We start from the raw sequence: 22,462 nt of genomic DNA, 5'->3' as shown, positions 1-22,462 counted from the left end.
ACCCCCACAGTGACCCCAGGGACACAGAGTGACCCCCATGGTGACCCCGGGACATAGGGTGACCCTCATGGTGACTCCCCCCCAAGGAAACAGGGTGACCCCACAGCCCCCCCTAGGGACACTGTGTGACCCCCATGGTGACCCCCGCCAGGGATAAGGGGTGACCCCACAGTGACCTCCCCAGGGACAGGGGGTGACCCCCCACAGCCCCCCCAGGGACAAGGGGTGACCCCCATGGTGACCTCAGGGACACAGGGTGACCCCCACAACCCCCCCAGGGACAAAGGGTGACCCCCACGCCTCCCACCCAGGGGCACAGGGTGACCCCACAACCCCCCCAGGGACACGGGGTGACCCCCATGGTGACCTCCCAAAGGATACAGAGTGACCCCCCTGGTGACCCCAGGGACACGGGGTGACCCCCACAGCCCCTCCAGGGACACGGGGTGAGCCCCATGATGGCCCCCCCCACAGACAAGGGGTGACCCCCACAACCCCCCCAGGGACACGAGGTGACCCCATAGCCCCCCCAGGGACACGGGTGATCAGGGGTTCGGGCCCCCCCGTCCTGACCCGGTAGAAGAGGAGGATGAAGTTGATGGCGAAGGCGAGGAAGAGCGCCAGGAACCGCAGGTTGTAGAAGTTCCTGGACAGGTAGTTCTGGGGGGGGGGACACGGGCTCAGGGCTGGGGGGGACCCCAGGACCCCCCAAACACCCACCCCATTGATGAGGGTCCCATTGACCACCCCCAAACACCCACCCCATTGATGAGGGTCCCATTGACCACCCCCAAACACCCACCCCAATGATGAGGGTCCCATTGACCACCCCCAAACACCCACCCCAATGATGAGGGTCCCATTGACCCCCCCCAAACACCCACCCCAATGATGAGGGTCCCATTGACCCCCCCCAAACACCCACCCCATTGATGAGGGTCCCATTGACCTCCCCAAACACCCACCCCATTGTTGGGGGTCCCATTTATCCCCTTGGGCACCCACCCTCATTGGTGGGGGTCCCATTGACCCCCTCAAGCACCCACTCCAATCGATGGGGATCCCATTGAGCACCAACCCCCACTGGGGGTTCCATTGAGCACCCACCCCCATGAATGGGGTTCCCATTGATCACCCACCCCCACTGATCACCCATTCCCATTGATCACCTACCCTCATTGGTGGGGGTCCCACTGATCACCCACCCCCATTGATCACCCACCCCCATGGATGGGGATCCCACTGATCACCCACCCCCATTGATCACCTACCCCCATTGGTGGGGGTCCCATTGATCACCTACCCGCATTGGTGGGGGTCCCACTGACCCCTCCCCCCAGACACTCACCCCATTTGTGGGGGTCCCACTGAATACCCACCCCCATGGACGGGGGTCCCACTGATCACCCACCCCCATTGATCACCCACCCTCATTGATGGGGATTCCATTGATCACCCACCCCCATTGATGGGGGTCTCATTGATGGGGGTCCCATTGATCACCCACCCCCATGTTTAGGGGTCCCGTTGCCCGTGTCACCGGGGTGCCCCCCACCCCCAGCCCCCCCGTACCAGGAACTTGACCCTCTGGACCTCCAGCTCTGCCCAGAACTCGAACGCCCCCTCTGCCGGCGGCTCCTTGCGCTCCCGCGGCACCGACTTCCTGCGCTTCGGGGGGGGCCCGTGCTCCGGCCCCCCCTCGGCCGCCTCCGCCCCGGCCTTCTCCCCGTTCTCCGTGCTGCGGGAGGGGGGGCTGCTGGTGGGACCCCCGACCCTCCCCACAGCTCCCCATGGGGACAGGGACCCCAATGGGGATGGGTCCCCAACAGGGACGGGGACCCCCAACTGGGACGGGGACCCCCATGGGGACGGGGACCCCCAACGGGGATGGGACCCCCATGGGGATGGGGACCCCAACGGGGACGGGGACCCCAACGGGGATGGGGACCCCAACGGGGATGGGGACCCCCACTCACTCGGCTTTCTCGGGCTCCCCCCCCGGCTCCTCGTCCTTCGGCGCCTCCTCCACCTCCTCCCCGTCCTCCTGGTGTGGGGGGAGACAGGATTGGACCCCCCCAGTGTCCTGTGCCCCCATAGGGACCCCCCAACATTCTGCCCCCTCCCAGGGACCCCCCCCAAGATCCTGATCTGCCCCAGGGACCCCCCAGCATCCCACCCCTCACAATGGCCCCCCCTAACATCCTGCCCCCCCCCCCCCCCCCCAGGAAACCCCTCATAGGGGACCCCTGGAGTCCTTCCCCCATAGGGGACCCCCCCCCAACATCCTGACCCTCCCCAAGGACCCTCCCATGGGCCCCCCCACTGTCCTGCTCCCCTACAGGGACCACCCCCAACATCCTGACCCCAGGATCCCTCCCCAGCATCCCATTCCCCCATAGGGACCCCCCGCAACGTCCTGGCCCCCCATAGGGACCCCCAGCATCCCACCCCCAATAGGGACCCCCCCAGCATCCCACCCCTCCAGGAACCCTCCCACAGCCCCACCCCACCAACACCCCATCCCCCCATAGGTCCCCCCACCCATCCCCGTACCCCAATCTTCCTGCGGAGGATGGGGGTTCCCTCGGGGGTGGGGGGCTCAGCGCCGGGGGGCTCCCCGATATCCCCCAGCCCCCCCGGCGCATCGGGGCCGCCGGCCTATAGTGCCCGGGCTCCTTGCGCGCCCCGAAAAACCGTGGGGGCCGCCGCCGCCGCCTCCTCCTCCTCCTCCTCTTCGGGGGGCTGCGGCTCGTGGGGCTCAGGCGGGGGTCCGGGCTCTTGGGGCCCCCCTTCGTCACCCCCCGCCCCGCCTCCCCCGGCCTCGCCGCCCCCCACGGCGTCCTGCGTGGGGTCGGGCATGCTGGCCAGCAGCTCGGCCAGCGCCAGCCGCTGCGCCCCCTCCACCAGCCCCCCGCCGAACAGCGACACCCACGCCAGCCGCCCCACGGCGCCCAGCGCCCCCCAGCCCCCCAGCAACGCCCCCAGCAGCGCCCGGCCTGCCGCCGCCCCCGCCGCCCGCGCCAGCTCCCGGCCCGGCCGCCGCCGCAGCCGCCGCAGCCGCCGCTTCCACGCCTGGGGGGACCCCAGGAGGCGCCGCAGCCCCCCGGCCCCCGCCAGCAGCTCCCCAAAGGCCGAGGCGGGCTCGGTGGGGGGGGCGGGGGCGTCGGGGCCTTCGTCCTCCTCGTCCGGCTCCTCGTCCTCGTCCTCGTCGTGTGGCGGCTCCTCCTCCGACAGCCGCGACGCGATCTGCATCTCGAAGATGGTGTCCTCGCAGAAGTTGACAAAGAGCTCCATCTTCTCGGCCTCGCCGCCCTCGTTCACCACGTCGAAGATGAACTGGCGCTTGGACTCCTGTGGGATGGGCAATTAGCGGGTAACTAATTAACCCTTAACCCACGTCGCAACTCGTCGTACGGGAAACTTGCTGATAAAGCCCTTGGGTGCACCCCCGGGTGAGCGAGGGGCCTGGGTTTGTGAACGAGGGTCCTGGGTTTGTTAACGAGTGTCCTGGTTTGTTAACGAGTGTCCTGGTTTGTTAACGAGTTTCTCATTAGTACATTCGCCTTTCATAGCAGCTGCGTTTTAGCATCACAGATGCGTTTTGGTAGCCATAGCGACGGAATGGGAGGTCATTGATGAGGACAGACGCACATCCCGACAAGAAACCAGTGGCCAAAAACTGACCAACTGAGTATAACATCCCATTCATATCATATTTCATATAATATTAGGAGATTGCGAGGATTTAATCCATTTTCCCTATGGCTGAAATTAGGGGAGGACCTCACGATTCATCCCTGAGAGCCGAGGCCGAGTGACTGAATCCAGCTCCGCGTGGCTGCAGAGTCCAGTCCGGGCCTTGGGTGCCTGCCCTGCAGCTGCTGCCACTTTCCACATTGGTTTTGTCTAGTTTGTACTATTTTCATCTATTTTATCAATATTTTCCTCTATTTTATGGTCACCCCGCAATCAAACCTCCACAACTACACAGAAACATGGGCATGGGACAGGAGATAACACCAGTTTAACCAGCTCAGCAGCTCGAGTCCCAACCAGACCAAAGGTGTAGGGAGAAGACAACTCCGGTTTGCAACCGGGAGGTGGAGACTATAGAAATGATCTCCAGAACGCATCGTGATAAGAACCAGCTTCTCGGGGTGGCTGGGAATACGTTCCTAAAGCTTCCATGAATTTGTAGTGCTTTACCGCGCTTAACCGAGCTCGTAGCTATTGAAAACGTACACATGCTATAGGGGGAACTATCCCCCCCGCGTTGTACATACAAACCCGCTTTACAATCACAGAATGGACCAGGTTGGAAAGCCCTCAGAGGTCATCCAGTCCAACCCTTGGTCCAACTGCGGTCCATTGACCGGAGGACACAGGGACATCCCAGGGGACACCCCAGGGTGACACGGGGGCACCCCAGTGCGACACGGGGGCAACCAGGGCAACACAGGGACACCCTGGAGTGACATGGGAACAACCCTGGGGTGACACGGGGACACCCCAGGGCGACACGGGGACATCCCAGGGTGACACGGGGACACCCCAGGGTGACATGTGGACATCCCAGGGTGACACAGGGACACCCCAGGGTGACACGGGGGACACCCCAGGGCAACATGGGGACACCCCAGGGTGACACAGGGACACACGGGACTAAGCGCCATCTCAAGGGTTGCAGGGTCGCTCCTCACCTTGACCTGCGGCATCTCCCACTGCGCCTTGTTGGCGGCGCTGATCTCGAAGTAGAGGCGCTCGATGCGCCGCGCCGCCCCCATGATCTCGATGCGCCCCAAGAAAGGCCGGAAGTACTCCAGGATGCTCTCGGCCTGCTCCAGGAAGGTGCGGAGCCGCTGGTCGTGCGGGACGTGCTCCGCCAGGTTGGTGAGCAGCACGGCCACGTTGAAGCCGATGTCGCGCGCCGGCTCCTGGAAGCGCCCGGCGAACGCCTCCACGTCGATCATCTCGTTCTCGTCGGCCTCGGAGCAGGAGAGCAGGAACTGGATCTCGGCGGGTTCGAACTGCTTCTGGCTGTCCATGGCCTTCTGGAAGTCCTTCTTGGAGATGAGCCCCCGCGGGTCCGACACGTAGTCGCGGAACGCGTCCGACGACACGATGTCGCGCAGCTTCAGGAACATGTCGAAGAACTTGAGGATCATGGTGACGTTGCTGGAGGACTCCACCAGCATGTCCACCATCTGGCGCGCGATCGTGCCGTTCACCACATTGCCTAAAGAGGCGGGGGGGGGGGGGGAGGAAATGAGGCGGGGTCTTGTGAGGGTGGGGGGGCTGTGGGGACAGCCCGGAGAGCCCTGGGGACACCCCAAGGGACAGGGGATGCCCCGGAGAGACCTGGTGACCAGGGGATGCCCCGGAGAGACCTGGTGACCAGGTGACACCCCAGGTGATCAAGGGACACCCCAAGGGACAGGGGACACCCCAAAGGGACAAGGGACACCCTGGAGAGACCTGGTGACCAGGGGACACCCCAAGGGACAGGGGACACCCCGGAGAGCCCTGGTGACCAGGGGACACCCCAGGTGGTCAAGGGACATCCCAAGGGACAGGGGACACCCCAGAGAGACCTGGTGACCAGGGGACACCCCAAGGGACAGGGGACACCCCAAAGGGACAAGGGACACCCCAGAGAGCCCTGGTGACACCCCAAGGGACAGGGGACACCTCAGAGAGACCTGGTGACCAGGGGACATCCCAGGTGGCCAAGGGACACCCCAAGGGACAGGGGACACCCCAGAGAGCCCCAGTGGCCAGGGGATGCTCTCAAGCGGCCACCACGGGTGGTGGGGAGCACCCTGGAGAACAAGGGGACACCCTGGGGGACAAAGGCCACCCTGGAGTGACCTGGTGACCAGTGCATGGCCCAGGTGGCCAGTGGAGCGGGGGGGGGACACAGGAGGGTCCCCACCTTCCAGCAGGGACAGCAGCATCACCACCATGTCCTTCTGCAGGTCCAGCAGCTCCTTCAGGAGCTCGATCTGGCTGGAGTCCTGGGGGGGTCACACACCATGAGCACCGGGCGACCCCCCCACGGCCCCGCCCCCACCCCCCCTCGAGGGGCTGGTGACCCCAACTCCCGCACAACCCAAGCACTGGGGGTGTCGGGGGGCTCTGCCATGCTGGGGGGGTTAGCGAGGCCATGCAGCGCTGGGGGGGGCCGGGGGACATCTGGGGGGCTCGGGGGGTTCTTACGCCCATCCGCGGTCCCGGCGTTTGGCCCCTCTGGCAGCAATGGGGCGGAAAGGTTGGTCAGAGCCACCCGGGGGGGTCCCATGGGGTGGCGGGGGGTCCCCACCCCCACATTGGGGGGTCCTCGGGGTGCCCCAGGGCCAACGGGATGGGTTGGGGACATGGGGGCGGCTGCCGGTGCCCCCAGGGACATGGGTGGCCCCAGCGCCCCCCACCTTGGGGACAGTGGGTTAGTTGGGGGGGGGTCCCAGTGCTCCCAGTGCTCCCAGTGCCCACCTGGGCCAGCTTCTTCATCATATGGGCGAAGACGTGGAGGAAGCCGACGACGGCGTCCCAGAGGCGACTGTGGGCCAGGCTCTGCTGGTTCCCCGTGCAGGGACCCTGCGGGGACAGCGGGTGGCACCTGGGGACCCTCGGGGACACCGGGAGCCCCGAGACCCCCAGGGAACTGGGACCACTGGGGAACATCAGGGACATGGGGAGAACCTGGGACGTTGGGGCTGTTGGGGACTCCAGGGGCTTCGGGGACATTGGGACCCCAAGGGACTCTGGGGACATCGGGACTCCTTGGACACTGGGGTTCTTGGGGACCCCAAGGGACATCAGGACCCCTTGGGGCACTGAGGGACAAGGGACCCCGCGGACACCAGGGTTCCTGGGGACCCCAAGGGACATCGGGACCCCTTGGACACCAGGGTTCTTGGGAACCCTAAGGGACCCTGTGGACATCAGGGTTCTTGGGGACCTACAGGGACATCAGAACTCCTTGGACACCGGGGTTCTTGGGGACCCCAAGGGACATCAGGGTTCTTGGGGACATCTCAGGGACATTGGGAACCCTTGGACACTGGGGTTCTTGGGGACCCCAAGGGACATTGGGATTCTTGGGGACCTACAGGGACATCAGGACCCCTTGGACACCGGGGTTTTTGGGGACATTGGGACCCCTTGGACACTGGGGTTCTTGGGGCCATCTCAGGGACATCAGGACCCCTTGGACACTGGGGTTCTTGGGGACACCGAGGGACACTGGGGTTCTTGGGGACATCCCATGGACATCGGGACCCCTTGGACACCGGGGTTCTTGGGGACACTGAGGGACATCGGGACCCCCTGGACACTGGGGTTCTTGGGGATCCCAAGGGACACCGGGGTTCTTGGGGACATCGGGACCCCTTGGACACTGGGGTTCTTGGGGACCCCAAGGGACACTGGGGTTCTTGGGGACCTACAGGGACATCAGGACCCCTTGGACACCGGGGTTCTTGGGGACATCGGGACCCCTTGGATACTGGGGTTCTTGGGGACCTACAGGGACTTTGGGACCCCTTGGACACCGGGGTTCTCGTGGACCTTCAGGTACACCATGATCCTTGGGGACATCCCATGGACGTTCGTGGCCACCAGGATCCCCAAGACACCGAGACCTCTGGGGACCCTGAGGAGCTGGGGACCCCCCCAGGGCCCCGCGGTGGGGCAGGGGGTCCGACCCCCGGTGGGGGGCGGGGACACACCTGGATGTACTCGGTGAGGCTGTTGAAGACCTGCTTGGCCACGGCCATGGCCTTGGAGAAGTTGCGCTTGCCCTGCTCGTCGATGACGTCCTTGCCCGAGTAGTACCAGTAGAAGTCGCTGATGGACTCCTGGGGGGCGGGGACATCGGTGGGGGGACACGGGGGGGGACGTGGGGGTCACGGGGACCCGCGGCAGCGGGAGGGGACGGGGACGTGGGGCTGGGGACGAGTCTGGGACAGGGCCAGGGCTGGAGAGCACGGTGGAGGGCTGGGGGTTGCTGTGGGTCACTAGGGGTCGCTGTGGGTCACTGGGGGTCACCGGGGGTCACTGTGGGTTGCCAGGGGTCACTGAGGGTCACTGTGGGTCACTGGGGGTTGTCGGGGGTCACTGGGGGTCACTGTGGGTCACTGTAGGTCACTGGGGGTTGTCAGGGGTCACTGGGGGTTGCTGTGGGTCACTGGGGGTCACTGTGGGGTGCTGTGGGTCACTGTGGGTCACTGTGGGTCACTGAGGGTCACTGTGGGTCGCTGGGGGTCACTGGGGGTTGTCGGGGGTCACTGGGGGTCACTGTGGGTCACTGTGAGTCACTGGGGGTTGTCGGGGGTCACTGGGGGTCACTGTGGGTCGCTGTAGGTCACTGGGGGTTGTCAGGGGTCGCTGTGGGTCACTGAGGGTCGCCGGGGGTCACTGAGGGTCACTGGGGGTCGTCAGGGGTCACTGTGGGTCGCTGTGGGTCACTGGGGGTCGCTGGGGGTCACCGGGGGTCGCCGTGGGGCGGCACCTGCAGGCGCAGCAGATAGTCCACGGTGCAGATGATGATGTTGATGGTCGTCGTGTTCCCCGTCTGGGTGCGCAGGTAGTTCTGGAAATCTGGGGGGAACATGGGGTGAGATCGCCCCACGGCCACCCACTGTCACCCACGGCCACCCACTGTCACCCACTGTCACCCATTGCCACCCGCTGGCACCCACTGTCACCCATTGCCACCCGCTGGCACCCACGGCCACCCGCTGGCACCCACGGCCACCCATTGCCACCCGCTGGCACCCACGGCCACCCACTGTCACCTACTGTCACCCATTGCCACCCGCTGGCACCCATTGCCACCCACTGGCACCCACGGCCACCCACTGTCACCTACTGTCACCCATTGCCACCCGCTGGCACCCACGGCCACCCGCTGGCACCCATTGCCACCCACTGGCACCCACGGCCACCCACTGTCACCTACTGTCACCCATTGCCACCCGCTGGCACCCACGGCCACCCGCTGGCACCCATTGCCACCCACTGGCACCCACGGCCACCCACTGGCACCCACGGCCACCCGCTGACACCCATTGCCACCCACGGCCACCCACTGGCACCCACGGCCACCCACTGGCACCCATTGCCACCCACTGTCACCCACGGCCACCCGCTGGCACCCACGGCCACCCGCTGGCACCCATTGCCACCCACTGTCACCCACGGCCACCCACTGTCACCCATTGCCACCCACTGGCACCCATTGCCACCCACTGTCACCTACTGTCACCCATTGCCACCCGCTGGCACCCACGGCCACCCACTGTCACCCATTGCCACCCACTGGCACCTACTGTCACCCACTGCCACCCACTGGCACCCACTGTCACCCACTGCCACCCACTGGCACCCACGGCCACCCACTGGCACCTACTGTCACCCATTGCCACCCGCTGGCACCCACGGCCACCCGCTGGCACCCATTGCCACCCACTGTCACCCACTGTCACCCATTGCCACCCGCTGGCACCCACGGCCACCCGCTGTCACCCACGGCCACCCGCTGGCACCCACGGCCACCCACTGTCACCCATTGCCACCCACTGGCACCCACGGCCACCCACTGTCACCCACGGCCACCCGCTGTCACCCCACTGCCCCCTGTTCTGCTCCACAATCCCCTAAAGCCCCTTCCCTACCCCAGAGCTCCATGTCCCCATATCCTCCCGTGTCCCCCAGTGTCCCATGTCCCCCATGTCACCTGTGTCCCCCGTATCCCCCCATATCTCCCTGTGTCTCCCTATGTCCCCTGTGTCCCCCCATGTCCCCTGCATCCTCCTGTGTCCCCCATATCCCCTGTGTCCCCCCATGTCCCCGTGTCCCCACATGTCCCCCATGTCCCTCATGTCCCCCATATCCCCCCATGGCCCCTGTGTCCCCTGCATCCCCCCATGTCCCCTTGTCCCCCATATCCCCCCGTGTTGCCCCATGTCCCCCATGTCCTCATGCCCCCTCGTGTCCCCCATGTCCCCCCATGTCCCCCGTGTCCCCCACCGTTGTTGTGCCCCTCGCAGAGCAGCTGCAGCAGCCGGAACAGATCCTGCGTGAACTCGTCGTCCGACATCACCTTCTCCCCTGGTTGGGGACACGGGGACGGGATCACATGGGGACAAGGTCACGGTCACGGGCGGCCCAGGCCAGGCCACGCTGGGGGACCACGAGGTGACATCCCGGGGGGGGGGGGGGGACACGGGGCAGCAGCGCGGGGACACCCCAGGGTGACCGAGGCACGCGAAGATGACACGGGGACATCCCGGGGGACACCCCAGGGTGACAAAGAGACACCCCAGGGTGACAAAGGGACACCCCAGGGTGACAAAGGGACATGCCAGGGTGACACGGGGACACCCCAAGGTGACAAAGAGACACCCCAGGGTGACAAAGAGACACCCCAGGGTGGCACGGGGACATCCCGGGGGACACAAGGACATCCCAGGGGACACGGGGACACCCCAGGGTGGCAAAGAGACATCCCAGGGTGCAACGGGGACACCCCGGGGGACATGGGGACATCCCAGGGGACACGGGGACACCCCAGGGTGGCAAAGAGACATCCCAGGGTGCAACGGGGACACCTCGGGGGACATGGGGACGCCCCAGGGGACACGGGGACATCCCAGGGGACACCCCAAGATGACAAAGAGACACCCCAGGGTGGCAAAGAGACATTCCAGGGTGACACGGGGACACCCCAAGGTGACAAAGAGACACCCCAGGGTGACACGGGGACATCCTGGGGTGACACGGGGGTGACACAGGGACACCGCAGTGACACGGGGGTGACACGGGGGTGACACGGGTGGCAGGGGGTTAGCGTGGGGGGCACAGCCAGCGGGGCCGAGGGTTTGGGGACAAGCGGGGCAGCCGTGCGGTGGGGACACCGGGGGACACCGGGGGACACAGGACACGCCGTGGGTCCCATCCTGCTCTGGGGACCACGCTGCTGCCACCCCCCAGCGCCCCCCGCCTGGAGACCCTACACTGACAACAGCCTATAGACCCTGCAACACCACCCTATAGATCCTATACACCCCCCCAGCCCTATAGGCCCCATACACCCTCCCCCAGCCCTATAGATTCTATACAACCCCCCCCAGCCCTATAGGCCACATACACCCTCCCTCAGCCCTATAGATTCTACACACCCCACCCAGCCCTATACACCCTCCCCCAGCCCTATAGATTCTACACACCCCACCCAGCCCTATAGGCCCCATACAACCTCCCCCCAGCCCTATAGATTCTACACAAAGCCCGCCAGCCCTATAAATTCTATACAACCTCCCCCTAGCCCTATATATTCTATACACCCCCCCCCCAGCCCTATAGGCCCCATACAACCTCCCCCCAGCCCTATAAATTCTATACAAACTCCCCCTAGCCCTATAGATTCTATACAACCTCCCCCTAGCCCTATAGATTCCAGACAAGCTCCCTGCAGCCCTATAGATTCTATAGACCCCCCAGCGGAGTATTTACCATTCTCACGGCTGATGACTGTCACCAGGAGCCGGGGGGGGAGAGAAGGGAGACAGGTGAGCAGGGGGTCGTTAGGGCTTTTTGGGGGTCGTTAGGGCTGTGGGGTAATTAGGGGCAGGGGGGTCATTAGGGCATGGGGGGCATTAGGGCTTTGGGGGGGTCATTAGGGCTTTGGGGGACATTAGGGCTTTGGGGGGGTCATTAAGGATTGGGGGTCATTAGGGTTTGGGGCCATTAGGGCAATGGGGTCATTAGGGATTGGGGTCGTTAGGGAAGGGGGGTCATTAGGGTTTGGGGGTCATTAGGGCTTGGGGGTCATTATGGCAGGGGGATCATTAGGGCTTTGAGGGGTCATTAGGGTTTGGGGGGTCATTAGGGTTTGGGGGGTCATTAGGGTTTGTGGCCATTAGGGCAATGGGGTCATTAGGGCTGGGGGTCAATTAGGGTTTGGAGTCGTTAGGGCAACGGGGTCATTAGGGCAGGGGGGTCATTAAGGCTTGGGGGGTCATTATGGCAGGGGGATCATTAGGGCTTTGGGGGTCATTAGGGCAGGGGGTCATTAGGGTTTGGGGGTCATTAGGGTTTGGGGGGTCATTAGGGCTTTGGGGTAGTCATTATGGCAGGGGGTTCATTAGGGCTTTGGGGGGGTCATTAGGGCTTTGGAGGGGTCATTAGGGTTTGGGGGGGTCATTAGGCTTTGGGGGGGTCATTAGGCTTTGGGGGGGACATTAGGGCTTTGGGGGGGGCATTAGGGGCTCAGAGCCGCAGCGGGGGCTCGGGGGCAGCAGCGCAGGGGCCGGGGGGGCAGGACGGGGACCCCCCAACCGCAGCCACCCCCCCCCCAGTCTCATGGGGCCCCGGGGGGGCGGCGCCCCCACTCACTCGTCCCCTCCTCCGTCACCATCCCCAGCCCCTCCGCCTTGTTCTGCCGCTCAAAGGCGTTCAGGTCCAGGACACTGCGGGAAACGGGGGCCGGGGGGGCCCCAAAACCCAATGGGACCCCCCCAAAGCACCACCAGGACCCACCCCCCCAAAACCCCACCAGGAACCCCAAAAACCCCACCGGGACCCCCCCAAAACCTCCCCAGGACTCCCCAAAACCCCACCGGGACCCCCCTGAGCCCTGCCAGGACCCACCACCCCCAAACCCCACCAGGACCCCCCAAAACTCCCCCAGGACCCCCCCAAAACCTCAGTGGGACCCCCCTGAACCCTGACAGGATCCCCCACCCCAAAACCCCACCAGGACCCCCCAAAACCTCCCCAGGACCCCAGTTCCCACAGGGGATGCCAATTCCCACGGGGGACCCCAGTTCCAATGGGGGTACCCCAATTCCCATGGGGACCCCAATTCCAGTGGGGGACCCAATTGCTCATGGGGGGACCCTGATTCCAATGGGGGGGACCCCAGTTCCAATGGGGACCCCAATTCCAGTGGGGTACCCAACTGCTCATGGGGGGACCCTGATTCCAGTGGGGGACCCCAATTGCAATGGGGGGGACCCCGATTCCCACGGGGGGACCCCAATTCCAATGGGGGGACCCCGATTCCCAAGGGGACCCTAATTCCAGTGGGGGACCCAATTGCTCATGGGGGGACCCCGATTCCAGTGGGGGACCCCAATTCCAATGGGGGGACCCCAGTTCCCACAGAGGGACCCCGATTCCCACGGGGGGACCTCAGTTCCAATGGGGGGACCCCGATTCCCATGGGGAACCTAATTCCAGTGGCAGACCCAATTGCTCACGGGGGGACCCCGATTCCAGTGGGGGACCCCAGTTCCCACAGAGGGACCCTGATTCCCATGGGGGGACCCCAGTTCCAATGGGGGACCCCAATTCCCACGGGGGGACCCCAATTCCAATGGGGAGGACCCCAGTTCCAATGGGGGGACCCCAGTTCCCACGGGGGGACCCCAATTCCAATGGGGAGGACCCCGATTCCCACGGGGGGACCCCAATTCCAGTGGGGGACCCCAATTCCAATGGGGAGGACCCCAGTTCCCACGGGGGGACCCCAGCATCACCTGCAGGTCTGCATCAGCGCCTGGACGCTCTGGAAGAACCCGACCTCCCGCTTCTCCTTCAGGTAATCCAGCATTTTCTAGTGGGGGGGGGACACACACATGGGGACACGTGACAGAGGGACACGGCCCCCGTGGGGACACACGGACACGGGGACAGACGGACACCCCCCCCTTACCTGCTGCACCTCGGCGTTGCCCCCGTTGAGGATGGAGATGCCCAACTTGAGGGTGGAGGAAACCATCTCCCCCCGCTCCCCTGGCAACGGCACCCGCACCGGGGGGGTCACCAGGGGGGTCACCGGGGGGTCCCCAAGGTGCCCCCGTGCTGGGGGGGGTGTTTTGGGGGGGGGTCTCACCCTTGCAGGCGCTGATCATCTGCAGCACCATCTCGGCCGCCCCCCGCGTGTGCAGCCGCGACTGCTGGTACAGCAGCTTCTGCTTCTCCATCTCCTTCTCCTGGGGGGGGCACAGAGCACATGGGGGTCACAGAGCACATGGGGGTTATAGAGCTCATGGGGGTTATAGAGCTCATGGGGGGTCACAGAGCTCATGGTGGGGGCACAGAGCTCATGGGGGTTATAGAGCTCATGGGGGGGTTATAGAGCTCATGGGGGTTATAGAGCTCATGGGGGGTCACAGAGCTCATGGTGGGGGCACAGAGCTCATGGGGGTTATAGAGCTCATGGGGGGGCACAGAGCACAAGGGGGTTATAGAGCTCATGGAGGGGTTATAGAGCTCATGGGGGTTATAGAGCACATGGGGGGGCACAGAGCACAAGGGGGTTATAGAGCTCATGGAGGGGTTATAGAGCTCATGGGGGTTATAGAGCTCATGGGGGGTCACAGAGCTCATGGTGGGGGCACAAAGCACATGGCGGGGGCACAGAGCTCATGGGGGGGTTACAGAGCTCATGGAGGGGTTATAGAGCTCATGGAGGGGCACAGAGCTCATGGCGGGGGACACAGAGCTCATTGGGGGACTATAGAGCTCATGGGGGGTTATAGAGCTCGTGGGGAGGTTATAGAGCTCATGGGGGGATTACAGAGCTCATGGGGGGTCACAGAGCACATGGCAGGGGCACAGAGCTCATGGGGGTCATAGAGCTCATGGGGGGTCACAAAGGACACGGGGGGGTCAGGCCCCCCCACACCCACCTCGAACGAGCCCTCAGCTTCTTCCTCCTCCTTCTCGTCCTCCTTCTTCTCCTCTTCCTCTTCCCCTTCCTCAATATGGCAGCTCTGGGGGGGGGACATGAGCAGGGGGGGCCCTGCTTGAGGTCCCCCCCCCAGCACCATCCTGGGGACACGCCCCAATCCTCGGGGACACGCCCCAATCCTCGGGGACACCCCCAATCAATGGGGACACCCCCAATCCTTGGGGACATCCCCAATCAATGGGGACACCCCTCAATCAATAGGGACACCCCCCAATCAATGGGGTCACCTCCCAATCAATGGGGACACCCCCCAATCAATGGGGACACCTCCAGTTGATGGTAACACCCCCAATCCCTGGGGACACCCCCCAATCAATAGGGACAGCCCCCAATCAATGGGGTCACCTCCCAATCAATGGGGACACCTCCAGTTGATGGTAACACCCCCAATCCCTGGGGACACCCCCCAATCAATAGGGACAGCCCCCAATCAATGTGGACACCCCCAATGCCAGGGACACCCCCCAATCAATGGGGTCATCTCCCAATCAATGTGGACACCCCCCAATCCCTGGGGACACCCCCCAATCAATAGGGACACCCCCCAATCAATGGGGTCACCTCCCAATCAATAGGGACACCCCCCAATCAATAGGGACAGCCCCCAATCAATGGGGACACCCCTCAGTCAATGGGGACACTCCCAATGAATGGGGACACCCCCAGTCAACGGGGTCACCCCCAGTCCCGGTGTGGGGGGGTCGGGCCCCACCTTGGCCATGATGCCGGCGTACGCCATGTACAAGTGATCCTTCTCCAACTTACTGCGGGGGGGACACGGCTCAAAACAGGGGCACCGGGACCCCCCCACAGCACGGGGGGACCCAGGAGTGCCCCGCCACCCGGTGTGTGACCCCCCATTCCCCAGGTGGCCCCCCAAGTGTGTGGCACCCCCTCCCCAGGTGCGTCCCCCCCATTCCCTAGGTGTCCCCCCCATTCCCAGGTGTGTCCCCCCCTTCCCCAGATGTGTGTCCCCCCCATTCCCCAGATGTGTGTCCCCCCCATTCCCCAGGTGAGTGTCCCCCATTCCCAGGTGTGTCCCCCCCTTCCCCTAGTGTCCCCCCCTCCCCAGGTATGTCTCCCCCTCTCCCTGGTGCCCCCCCCATTTCCCATGTGTCCCCCCCATTCCCCAGGTGTCCCCCCCCATTCCCCAGGTGTGTCCCCCTCATTCCCAAGGTGTGTGTCCCCCCCCATTCCCAAGGTGTTCCCCCCTCCCCATGTGTCGCCCCCCAGTTGTCCCCCCTCCCTAGTTGTCCCCCCTCCCCAGGTGTGTCCCTCACCATGTGTCCCCCCCTCCCCAGGTGTCACCCCCCAGGTGTGTTCAACCCCCCCAGGTGTGTCCCCCACCATGCGTCCCCCCCTCCCCAGGTGTCACCCCCCAGGTGTGTTCAACCCCCCCAGATGTCCCCCCCTCCCATGTGTCCCCCCCTCCCCAGGTGTCACCCCCCAGGTGTGTCCCCCTCCCAGGTGTCCCCCCCTCCCCATGGCCCCCCCCAGGCGCCCCCACCTCTTCTCGGTCAGCGCCGTGCGGCTGAAGTGCAGGATGAGCTGGTGCAGCGGGTCCGGCTTCTTGTCCTGCTCTTCCTCCTCCTCCTCCTCCTCCGCCCCGGGCTTCTGCCTCAGCCACCAGCACAGGGCTCACCCCAAAGCCCTGACCCCCCAGAACCCCCCCGAACCCCCCAAACCCCCCCCAGCTCACCGAGAGGTCGTCGATCATGCGATCCTCAAAGGGATGCTCCTCGGGGAGCAGCCAGGACAGCTTGTACCCCTCCAGGAACATGTTACAGGCGCGGTGCCTGGGGGAGGGGGACACACACACACACACAAATAGTGGGGGGGTCACGGGATCGCTGGGTCCCCCCCTGGTGGCCCCCAGTGGCTCCCGGTGGCCCCCGGTCCCACCTGGGCAGGTTGTAGAGCGGCGTCATGCGGAAGCAGGCGACCACGGCGCGGCGGCGCTGCTTGGACAGCAGCTTGTGCCACACGGCCTTCTTGGACTTGTAGGGGTGCTCCGTCTGGGGGGGCAGCCCGGTGACCCCCCCGCATCACCCAGGGACCCTCAGGACCCCCAGAGACCCCCAGAGACCACCCTGGATCACCCAGGGCCTTCTTGGACTTGTAGGGGTTCTCCATCTGGGGGGCAGCCCAGTGACCCCCCCCAGATCACCCAGAGACCCCCAGGACCCCCAGAGACCCCCAGAGACACCCCTGGATCACCCAGAGACCCCCAGGACCCCCAGAGACCCCGCAGGACTCCCCCACATCACCCAGGGCCTTCTTGGACTTGTAGGGGTGCTCCATCTGGGGGGGCAGCCCGGTGACCCCCCCGCATCACCCAGGGACCCTCAGGACCCCCAGAGACCACCCTGGATCTCCCAGGGCCTTCTTGGACTTGTAGGGGTTCTCCATCTGGGGGGCAGCCCAGTGACCCCCCCCAGATCACCCAGAGACCCCCAGGACCCCCAGAGACCCCCAGGACCCCCAGAGACACCCCTGGATCACCCAGAGACCCCCAGGACCCCCAGAGACCCCGCAGGACTCCCCCACATCACCCAGGGCCTTCTTGGACTTGTAGGGGTGCTCTGTCTGGGGGGGCAGCCCGGTGACCCCCCCGCATCACCCAGGGACCCTCAGGACCCCCAGAGACCCCCCAGGACCCCCAGAGACCACCCCAGATCACACAGGGCCTTCTTGGACTTGTAGGGGTTCTCCATCTGGGGGGCAGCCCAGTGACCCCCCCAGATCACCCAGAGACCCCCAGGACCCCCAGAGACCCCCAGAGACACCCCTGGATCACCCAGAGACCCCCACAGACCACCCCAGATCACCCAGGGCCTTCTTGGACTTGTAGAGGTGCTCCATATGGGGGGGCAGCTCGGTGACCCCCCCGCATCACCCAGGGACCCCCAGAGACCCCCACAGACACCCCTGGACCCCCCCAGATCACCCCGGGCCTTCTTGGAATTGTAGGGGTGCTCTGTCTGGCGGGGGCACCTCAGTGACTCCCCTGGGACCCCCAGAGAACCCCAGGACCCTTCAGGATCCCCCCGGACCCTTCTGTGACCCCCAGACCTGCTCGAGGTGGTAGAGCATGGCTGACACCTCCTGCACCCCAGGGATCCTCAGACCCCCCCAGGACCCTTCTGGGACCCCCAGGACCCCCCCAGGACCCTTCTGGGACCCCCCGGGCCCCCCAGACCTGCTCGAGGTGGTAGAGCACGGCTGACACCTCCTGCATCCCAGGGATCCTCAGACCCCTCAGGACCCCCCAGGACACTTCTGGGACCCCCAAATCTCCCCAGGACCCCCCCAGGACCCCCCAGGACCCTTCTGGGACCCCCAGGAACCCCCTAGAATCCCCCTGGACCTGTTTAAGGTGGTAGAGCACAACCAACACCTGCTGCACCCCAGGGATCCTCAGACCCCCCAGGACCCTTCTGGGACCCCCAGGACCCCCCCAGGACCCTTCTGGGACCCCCCGGGCCCCCCAGACCTGCTCGAGGTGATAGAGCACGGCCGACACCTCCTGCACCCTGCGCACGACCTTGTCGGGGCTGTCCGAGTCCTCGGCCCTGCCGGCCATGGCGCGGTACAGAGCCAGCTGCCAGCGCAGCGACGAGCTGTTCTCGCACTGCGGACGGGGACACCGTGACCACGGGGACACGGGGACACGGGGACACACGCGGGGACACCGTGACTGCGGGGACGCGGGGACACAGGGACACACACGGGGACACCGTGACCACGGGGACATGGGGACACACACGGGGACACCGTGACCACGGGGACGCGGGGACACAGGGACACACACGGGGACACCGTGACCACGGGGACATGGGGACACACACGGGGACACCGTGACCGCAGGGACACGGTGACACAGGGACACATGCGGGGACACCGTGACCACGGGGACACGGGGACATGGGGACACACATGGGGACACCGTGACCGCGGGGACACGGGGACACACGCGGGGACACCGTGACCACGGGGACACGGGGACATGGGGACACACACGGGGACACCGTGACCGCGGGGACACGGGGACATGGGGACACACATGGGGACACCGTGACCGCGGGGACACGGGGACACAGGGACACACATGGGGACACCGTGACCACGGGGACACGGGGACATGGGGACACACACGGGGACACCGTGACCGCGGGGACACGGGGACACAGGGACACACACGGGGACACCGTGACCACGGGGACACCATGGGGGACACACATGGGGACACTGTGACCGCGGGGACATGGGGACACCATGACCACGGGGAAACAGGGACACACACAGGGACATGGGGGACACAGGGGACATGGTGACCATGGGGACATGGGGACACAGGCACCGTGATGACCATGGAGACATGGAGGGGACATGGGCACCACCGTGCCACAGGCACCACGGGGACCACAGGGACCGTGGAGGGGTCATGGGCACCATCCAGGGACCATGGGGTGTGATGCACTGGGGACAGAGGGGACACACAGGGGACCGAGGGGACACACTGGGGACAGGCCACCTCACCTTGCCCTGCAGGTGCAGGTTGTTGTTGAGGAACTCCCGCACCTCTTCGTCCGTGTCCTTCTGCAATGGGACACGACAGGGACACGTCAGGGATGTCCCCGACCCTGGGATGTCCCCGACCCCCTGGATGTCCCCGACCCCCGGGGCTGTCCCCAACCCCAGGGACGTCCCCAATCCCAGGGCGGACTCCAACCCTGGGATGTCCCCGACCCCCAGGGAGTCCCCAACCCCTAGGCTGTCCCAGCCCCCCGGGCTGTCCCCAACCCCTGGGCTGTCCCCAACCCTGCGATGTCCCCAAGGCCCCCGGGATGTCCCCAAGGCCCCCGTCGCACCCACCAGGGCGTAGCGGCCCTTGGCCAGGCTGATGAGCTCCTGGTCGCTGGGCGAGCACATGTTGAGCCCCACGGGCAGCATCTTCTTCAGGGTGGCCACGATGAGCGACGTCTGCACCGAGTACCGGTCCCCCCGCCGCTTCTTCTTGGTGCGCTCCTGCTCCGAGCCCCCCCCCTGCAGGACAGGGACACTCAGGGCCACCGCCCCGGCCAGGGACACCAGGGCCACCGCCCCAGACAGGGACACCTCAAGGCCACCACCCCCACCAGGGCTGCGGGGACAGGGACACCTCAGGGCCAGGACACCCAGGTCACAGGGATTGGAGATAGCAGGGATGGGGACAGTGGGGATTGGGGACAGCAGGGATGGGGACAGCATGGCCAGGAGCCCCATGCCACAGAGATGGGGACATCAGGGACTGGGGACAGCAGGGACTGGGGACAGCACGGGCTGGGGACAGCAGGGATGAGGAGAGCAGTGCCAGGGTCCCTGTGCCATGGGGACATCTCAGGGCCAGGACCCCCAGGTCACAGCGACTGGGGACATGAGGGATTGGGGAAATCATGGTTTGGGGACAGCGGGGATAGGGACATCAGGGATTGGGGACAGCGGGGATGCGGACAGCGGGGACGGGGACAGCGGGGACGGGGACAGCGGGGACGGGGGACAGTAGGGATGGGGACAGCGGGGATGGGGGACAGCGGGGATGGGGGACAGCGGGGATGGGGACACCAGGGATGGGGACACCAGGGATGGGGGACAGCAGGGACTAGGCACATCAGAGACTGGGGACATCAGGGCCAGGACGCTGGTGCCACAGCAGAGGTCCCTGGGGGTGTCCCGGGGGTCCCGGCCGTGTTCACCCACGGGCGGGTCTCTGGGGGTGTCCCCGGGGGTGTCCCCGGGGTCCCCCCGCCCGTGTCCCCTCTAACCTGGCCGTCTCCGGACTACGCGCCAGCACCCGCAGCCAAGGGCAGGAGAGAACAGACAGCGTTAGGCCCTGTCCCCGTGTCCCCAGCGGAACTTGGGGGGCCCGGCGGGATTAGGGGGGTTGGGGGCAGCGAGTGGGGCAGGAGGGATGGAAACACCCGGGTTTGGGGGGGTTGGGGGTGACAGGGGGATTTGGGGTTACCAGGGGGTTGAGAGAGATGGAGATGCTGGGGTTTGGGGGTTCTGGAGGTACCAGGGGGTTGGAAGGGATGGAGGTGTCTGGGTTTGGGGGCTCCAGGGGGGGGTTGGGGGTACCAGGGGGTTGGGAGGGATGGAGGTCTCTGGACTTGGGGATTCCAGGGGGGGTTAAAAGGGTTGGAGATGTCTGGGTTCGGGGGTTCCAGGGGGGTTTCGGGTTCCAGGTGTGTTGGGGTTACCAGGGGGTTGGGAGGGATGAAGGTGTCTGGATTTGGGGGCTCCAGGGGGAGTTTGGGGCTTCCAGGTGTTTTGGGGGCACCAGGGGGTTGGGATGGAGGTGTCTGGGTTTGGGGGGGTTTGGGGTACCAGCAGTTTGGAAGGGATGGAGATGCCTGGGTTTGGGGGTTCCAGGGGGTTGGGAGGGATGGAGGTGTCTGGACTTGGGGATTCCAGGGGGGGTTTGTGGGTTCCAGGGGTTGTTTTGGGGTACCGGGGGTTGGAATGGATGGAGGTGTCTGGGTTTGGGGGTTCCAGGGGGGTTTTGGGGTACCAGGGGGTTAAAAGGGTTGGAGATGTCTGGGTTTGGGGGTTCCAGGGGGGTTTGGGGGTTCCAGGTGTGTTGGGGTTACCAGGGGGTTGGGAGGGATGAAGGTGTCTGGATTTGGGGGCTCCAGGGGGAGTTTGGGGCTTCCAGGTGTTTTGGGGGCACCAGGGGGTTGGGATGGAGGTGTCTGGGTTTGGGGGGGTTTGGGGTACCAGCAGTTTGGAAGGGATGGAGATGCCTGGGTTTGGGGGTTCCAGGGGGGGTTTGGGGGGTGCTGGGGGGGTGCAGGAGGAGGGGTCTCGAGGCACCATGCGGGACGTTGGGGTGCAGGGGGGCGCCCCCACCTTGGCCATCTTGCTCTTGCTGTCGGCCGTCAGGAACGACATGTTGTTGATCTCATTCTGCACCACGAAGTTCTGCTCCTCGCGCTTGAAGTTCTGCCGGGGGGGGACACACAAAAACGGGGGGCTGAGCGACCCCCCCTCGGGTCCCCCGCACCCCCCCCCGCCGTTCCCAGTGCCCCCACTGCCCCCCACTCACATGGGACTTGGACCAGTAGATGAAGACCTCGCCCACCATGCGGAACAGCTCCTCCGCGTCCTCGTTGGGCTCCGTCAGCCACTTGGCCCTGTGTCCCCACGGCCACCATCAGTGGGTCCCCGTGGCCACCAATGAGTCACCGTGGCCATAAGTGGGTCACCGTGGCCACCAATGGGTCTCCATGGCCATCAGTGGGTCCCCGTGGCCACCAATGGGTCACTGTGGCCACCAATGGGTTCCCACAGCCACCACCCTTGGGTCCCCATGATCACCACCAATGGGTCCCCATGGCCACCACCCTTGGGTCCCCATGATCACCACCAATGGGTCCCCATGGCCACCACCACTGGGTCCCCATGATCACCACCAATGGGTCCCATGTCTACCACCATTGGGTCCCTAGGGCACCACTCTTAGGTCCCCATGATCACCATCAATGGGTCCTATGGCCACCACCATTGGGTCCCCATGGCCACCACCATTAGGTCCCCATGATCACCACCAATGGGTCCCATGGCCACCACCAATGGGTCCCCATGATCACCATCAATAGGTCCCATGGCTACCACCAATGGGTCCCTAGGGCACCACTCTTAGGTCCCCATGATCACCATCAATGG

General features: G+C 65.3%; 1 protein-coding gene across 1 annotated transcript in view; it reads right to left on the bottom strand.

The window, feature by feature from the left end:
* RYR1 (ryanodine receptor 1) overlaps positions 1-22,462 on the bottom strand; it is a 102,491-nt gene that overhangs the window by 11,388 nt on the left and 68,641 nt on the right. The window contains 26 exon segments of the mRNA XM_065044230.1: positions 574-660; positions 1,573-1,738; positions 1,977-2,044; positions 2,554-3,351; positions 4,701-5,236; positions 5,933-6,014; positions 6,490-6,594; positions 7,728-7,856; positions 8,510-8,598; positions 10,030-10,110; positions 11,515-11,532; positions 12,397-12,470; positions 13,542-13,618; positions 13,718-13,797; positions 13,898-13,997; positions 14,697-14,780; positions 15,471-15,522; positions 16,266-16,372; positions 16,458-16,554; positions 16,661-16,773; positions 18,252-18,389; positions 19,298-19,357; positions 19,634-19,804; positions 20,563-20,577; positions 21,647-21,739; positions 21,843-21,930. Of these exon segments, the coding sequence (XP_064900302.1) occupies positions 574-660; positions 1,573-1,738; positions 1,977-2,044; positions 2,554-3,351; positions 4,701-5,236; positions 5,933-6,014; positions 6,490-6,594; positions 7,728-7,856; positions 8,510-8,598; positions 10,030-10,110; positions 11,515-11,532; positions 12,397-12,470; positions 13,542-13,618; positions 13,718-13,797; positions 13,898-13,997; positions 14,697-14,780; positions 15,471-15,522; positions 16,266-16,372; positions 16,458-16,554; positions 16,661-16,773; positions 18,252-18,389; positions 19,298-19,357; positions 19,634-19,804; positions 20,563-20,577; positions 21,647-21,739; positions 21,843-21,930 (3,508 nt within the window).

This window comes from Columba livia, chromosome 34, assembly GCF_036013475.1.
Source record: "Columba livia isolate bColLiv1 breed racing homer chromosome 34, bColLiv1.pat.W.v2, whole genome shotgun sequence".
Taxonomy (NCBI): Eukaryota; Metazoa; Chordata; class Aves; order Columbiformes; family Columbidae; genus Columba; species Columba livia.
Note: the sequence above shows the minus strand (reverse complement) of the source record. Positions and strands in the feature narration are given on the sequence as shown.